The sequence below is a fragment of the Phodopus roborovskii genome, unplaced genomic scaffold (genome assembly GCF_943737965.1).
Source record: "Phodopus roborovskii unplaced genomic scaffold, PHOROB, whole genome shotgun sequence".
Taxonomy (NCBI): Eukaryota; Metazoa; Chordata; class Mammalia; order Rodentia; family Cricetidae; genus Phodopus; species Phodopus roborovskii.
This window is the reverse complement of record NW_026125495.1, coordinates 103759-109758: the sequence shown is the minus strand read 5'-3', so window position 1 is coordinate 109758 and position 6000 is coordinate 103759. Positions and strand designations below refer to the sequence as shown.

The following is a 6000-nucleotide window of genomic DNA, read 5'->3' as shown; positions in this document are numbered from 1 at the left end:
TTGCAACATGGTAAAACAAAAACACTTTTATTAAAATATTTAATACCAGAATAACTTATAATAGTATGAAAAAGAGTGAAGTATTTGTCCTTGTTTTTCACTGTTATGCTCACATCTGGGCAGAGTTGTGATTTCCATTTTGCACCCTGGATTTCAAAATATCAAGAGTGCAACAGAAGAACCCAATACTCCATCTATTCATACAGTCATCATGCACACATCTCACCTTGGGCTTCCTGTTACTGCAAACTGCACTTAAGAAAACAAAGTAAAAATATAACGTACAAAATATTTTCATATCAAAGTATCTTCATTACACTAGACAACCCCCACCCCACAATGCTATGATACATGAAAAAAGTGTCCTACAATAGCCAACGGGACAGTCACGTCCATTCAGCAACCACAGCAACCTTTGGCTTTTAAAAAGCATTTTGTAAAATAAAGAAAAATGTCAGCACATGCTGCACTACTGGATGTCATTCACACTTGCAAAAATGCTTTCCAGTCTAAAAAAAAAATTACATAGTAGATTACATAGCCAGAAAAAAAAATCCCATCTCAAAATAGCCCAGTCATTTCACTTTGCTGTTGAACATTTGCTTTGTCCACATTTCTTTATGCTTCGGGTCTTTCCAAGCAGAGTCAGATGTTACTGTTAGATGAAAGAGACACTCTTCTTCCTTGATAGTGATTATTCTCACTCAGTGGTAGTGTCATTTAGAAACAAAATGTTCTTTCTTTCAATGCAAGATTTCACTTAATTTTTATTTGAATGTCCTACTTGGCACAAACCAGAGAGTGTTCATGTTTTGTGTCCCATATGTTTTAAATTTTAAAAGTCAATTTTCTGCATGTATATGTATATCCACATACAGATATTTTCCCTTCATTTTCTTGTTCTCATTGCATTACAAATTGCCCATCAGAATTGTGACTTGAAATGAACCAAATAAAAGCTTTTAGTTACTCTGTATAGAAGCCAGCTTCCTTCACAAAGGAACACTGAACTCCATTGCAAACAAGATTAGGTCTTTAAACTAAACTATAGGTTTAGTTTACACAGGAAAAAAAATCAGCGATTTATATAATAAGGCTCTTTGCAAAACTTTAGAGAAAGAAAATCCAAATTGGCTGTAAAGGGTATTGGGACGTTTTCCACAGTGCTCGGGAAAATAATTTGTGATTACAGTGTGCTCTGTGCTGTAATTACTAGTTTGAAAGTGTCTCTTCTTAAACGTATACATCACATGAGCCGTTTACATCGCATGCAGGCTGCACCTCTCATTTTGGCAGCTGCTAACATATCAGATACACAAACAAAACCCACACATAAAATTCTCACCGTCACCCTGGAAAGCACAAAGAACAGTTTCCAGTCCTATAGGCATTACTGGGAGGGGGAAAAGCAAAAGCACTTCATCTGGGCTGAACAGATTTCCAAGTTTTAATGTGTGATGACCAAATTTATTTCAAGGGTTTTCAGTGATTCTGGCTTGGGTCCTGCACCAGTTTGGAATGATGCGGTCTAGCAAGTGTTAAGGCGTCGGCTGTTTGAGGCACAGCTCTCCACTGCGCCCACGTTGGAGCTTACCTCAGGGAAGCAAGGCACTTACTGTAATGGTAACGCAAATGCTTTATGCATAGTTTCTGTAACATAAAATAAGTTAATATTTCTGATTAAATTTTTTTTTATAAATTTACGTGTCTTTTTTGTAGAAGCAACTGATACATTTAGGATAGCTGAACTTAGGAGGTTTGGATGGGAGCCCTCTTCACCCCTGGCTTCGGCTCTTAGGATGAGGATTTACGTAAGAAAAACAAAACACTGACATGCTCAGCAACCCCTGGCCACACTAGAAGTGCTGTACCAGAGGCAGCTTGACTGTCTTTACTTCTGCTATGTGGGAAGACTTCTGGATGATGCAGCTGGTTGTCCCCTGCACTTCCTCTTTTCCCTGGGCGAGGTTTGTTAAGGCCATGGCTGCATTGATCTCTTTCCAGTACGTGTCATCCTTGCTCGGGCCCCTTCTGTTAGCTGCACTGCATGTGTGCAAGAAGAGAAGAGAAAGGATCAAACCCATCATAGCGAGCATTGGAGTCATCATTATAGCAAAGCACCAATGGCAAATGAAACTTGTTTTGCTCACCTGTCGCCTTTATTGGATCCAATGTCTAGAGTGTCTGTAAGAGAAACACAAACTCAGTCACTTGTCCCTTGGACTTTTGCTTTTTTGTGTGTGTTCTGTGTGTGTGAAGAGGTGTGCAGTTGCCCATGGTGGCCAGAATAGGTCATCAACCCCCCCCCACACACACACACACCAGCTGGTGTTACAGACAGCTGTGAGTGACCAGCTGTGGGTGCCGGGAACCAAATACATGTCCCCTGAAAGAACAGAAACTACCCTGAAAGAGCAGAAACTTCTCTTGAACACTGAGCTATCCCTCCAGTCCTGTTTAATCTCAGGACATCTTCATTAATTGCTAAGAATAAAATTTCATCTGGAAATATGGTTGAAAATTAATTTTTTTAAACGGAGATCCCAGAAGTTATTAAGGTGAGAAAGGTTAATTTGCTGGAGGAAGTTGAGCCTTCATGGGGAAGGGCTATGCAGGGAGGTGTACTCGGCCAGTCAATGTTCTTGCTCATTTCTCACTTATTAGCAACTTTCAGCACATTACCATGACCTGTAAGGGTGACTCATTTTCTTCAATGACAGAATAAGGACTTTTCTAGAAGCTGATAAGACCACACCCCCCAACTTTAATATTCTGCAATTTGCTGGGACTCAAGCTTGAAGAGAGAGGTGAGATTGACACGTGTTCATGTGAGCACAGTCAACAATGTCGACAGTACCATGATGCTCCTGGCACACCAGAAGAAAGTCTTCAGTCTCCAAAAGGACTACTACTGGCCCTGCTGTCATGAGAAATGGGGGGATGGCTCGTGTGTGCACCCTCACCCATGGTGTGCATGAGAAATGGGGGATGGCTCGTGCGTGCACCCTCACCCATGGTGTGCATGAGAAATGGGGGATGGCTCGTGCGTGCACCCTCACCCATGGTGTGCATGAGAAATGGGGGATGGCTCATGCGTGCACCCTCACCCATGGTGCATGAGAAATGGGGGATGGCTTGTGCATGCACCCTCACCCATGGTGTGCATGAGAAATGGGGGGATGGCTTGTGTGTGCACCCTCACCCAGGTGCATGAGAAATGGGGGGATGGCTCGTGCGGGGGGGGGGGGGGCCCCGGGGCAGGGGGGGGGGGGGGGGGCCCCCCCGTCCCCCCCCCCCCATGCTGCATGAAAAGAGGGGGGCCCCCGTGTGTGCACCTGCACCCATGGTGTGCATTTGCTCCTCTGTCTCTAACACCATGAAAACATAATGAAAGATGAGATGGGCTCTGGGTGTTGATTCATTCCTTTGACTAAAGGAACATGGCCTGGGGAATACAGAAGCTGACTCATTAGGGGATAAAAATGTTCAGGTTAGGAGTGGGAGAAGGGTAGGGTCTCCTCATAAGCTTAGCAGACTCTGAATCTAGGTGGTGGATAAGCCTCGGTCACCACCACCACCACCACCATCACCACCTGTGTCTATAGCAATAGCTGGCATCTCATTAAGGAAGTCTCAAGGGACAGAAAGGAAGCAGAAAATGCCCATAATGTGTTCTAAGTCCTCCTCTTCCTATGGCCTCTGCAAATCTGTCCTTTCTTGGCTTCAGTCCTTCTCACCTTTTCTTCTTCCTAGTCACTATCTCCCTAGGCTTTTGGGGTTTTCTAGTTGTGCACAAGGTTTGCTAGGCAGTGCAATTAATGCCCAATTCGGAGCTCTAAGAGTCAGAGCCCAGGAAGGCTCAGGGGAAAGAACATGCAGTCCAGCCTGGCCAACACTTTCCAAGGTGAAGATGGCTACAAGAAAATAACTGCATGGCTGTAAAAGGTGGCCATTCTGGTAACAATGAGGGTCTCTAGACAGATATAGCTTACTGTGAGCTACTTACAATCTGTGGAGCCAACGAACTTGGGGGGCGGGAGGCAAGAAACGGAAAGTATTAAGTGAAGCGCCCCCAGGCTGCTGAGAAGAGCACATGAGATGAGCTGTGTCCTGCCCAACCCCAGAGTGTGAATGGCACTCTCTTAGTTTCTTTTCACTGAACATTCAGGTAGCATTTCATAGACTTTGGGGGAAATGCATGGGTCTGAAGTGTCACGAGCCCGGGATCCTCTGACCCTGCTAGGTTGGCCTGGACAGTCAGAGTCCCACCCTGCTGTGTTGGATAATTTGGGGTTACAAAGTAACTCACATACATGGAGTGAAATAGCAATAATTTTCAGCCTGCAGAACTCAATAAACCTGGCTTATATCAACTTTCTGAGTCAAGCCTTTTCAGTGTTTCTTAAAAAAATTTTTTTAAAGATCACATTTATGTATTAATGGGGTGTATGCGTAAGCCACATCACATGCTCAGAGGTCAGAGGGCAGGATTATGTTCTTTCCCTCCATCATGTGAGTCCCAGGATCAAAGCCAACTTCTCAGGTAAGGTGGCGGGTGTCTCCAGCCACTGAGCTCTCTCAGAGTCCCCATTCTGAGCTCCTCAGCTTTAGTGACTTTTTACCGAGTTGCATGTCTTTTTGGTGCCCACAAAGTCTCTTCTATTACCTGTTTCCACTCACTAATTACAGGTACAAGATGCTGCCAGAACAGAGAGTAAGTCAAGACCTTTGGGTGGGAAAGTTGGTGACACTGGACATTTTACAGTGAGAGAGCAGAGGGGTGGGAGAGAGGAGAGGAGAGACAGAGAGAAACAGAAAATTAATATTTTGGTCTTTGCTCAGTTTTTCCCACAAATGTTGCCAAAGGTGAAGCAATAGGTTATGGGATCTTTAGTCAATGGAAAGATTTGCCAAAAGCAGAATATGTTCTACGAAGAACAGGCCTCAGGGAAATAAGAGAAGACCAGGTTCTGATGCTCAGGGTCACAGCTGAACTGGTTCCCATGGGTAAAGGGACCGGAATGTGTTTTCCTACCTGACAGGTCAGCTGAGGGTGGTGATTACAGACAGGAAGCTTGCAGCTAACTGTTAGACATGTGACGTGATGCAGAGTCCTGAAACGATGTCGCCTGTATACAGAGGGACATGGGGTTCCTCCAGATGAGGAAGAAGCCTTGTGTTCTGCAGCCCCCAGAATGGCTAGATGTTGCTGGCACCCACTATGGCTGGCTCCTTAAAGTCAAGCCACTGAGAAAGAAGATTCCAGCAGCAGGCTGGGAAATTATGAAATTCTGCTTACTTAGAAATGAATGTGTTTTACAGGTTGGGCATTCTAATTAGTTTCACAAGTCTCTCTCTCTCTCTCTCGTGTGTGTGTGTGTGTGTGTGTGTGTGTGTGTGTGTGTTTGTGTGTGTATGTATGTACAATGACTCTGGATACATGTGCACATTTGTGGGTATCAATGCTCATGCTACACAGGGCACAGGGAGAGGTCACTGGCAACCTCGGGTGTTGGCTCTGCCTTGTTCCAAGCAGAGTCACTTATTCACTGTCCTGTATACCTGACTAGCTGCTTCCTCCAGTTTCCAAGGTTTCTTCTGTCTCTATCTCCTATCTCCCTGTGGGAGCACTGGTATTACAGATGCTCCTACTATGTGCCTAGGATTTACACAAGTCTCAAGGATTTGAACTCATGCCCTGCTTGCATGACAAGTGCTTTTATCCAATGAGCTATCTCACTAGCCCCCCCCCCTCTTTTTTTTTTTAAACAGATCTCACAAGGACGTCTGGTACATGAATCCCAAGAGTGAACTTTACGCTTTATTTTGAGGCATGTGGGTACATTTGGTGTCATAAAGTAGGACTGGTTCTGAAGACAGAGTCAGGGCTGTATAAGTTGTAACAGCTGGGAGACAGCTTGCATTTCTATCAAGACTAAAACTGTCCCAAAGTGCACTCTTGAGAATTTCAGACCAGTTGCAAAGCTGACTGTCATCACT

The 6000-nt window shown here is 44.6% G+C and overlaps 1 protein-coding gene across 1 annotated transcript in view; it reads right to left on the bottom strand.

Moving 5' to 3' along the window:
- Window positions 1–1710: 1710 nt before the first annotated feature.
- The window catches only part of LOC127215881 (homeobox protein Mohawk), a 66432-nt gene continuing 62142 nt past the window's right edge, over window positions 1711–6000 (bottom strand). The window contains exons 5-6 of the mRNA XM_051176353.1: window positions 2151–2184; window positions 1711–2043 (exon numbers count right to left, since the gene is read on the bottom strand). Of these exons, the coding sequence (XP_051032310.1) occupies window positions 1857–2043; window positions 2151–2184 (221 nt within the window). The 3' untranslated portion in view covers window positions 1711–1856. The remainder of the gene's footprint in view (window positions 2044–2150; window positions 2185–6000) is intronic.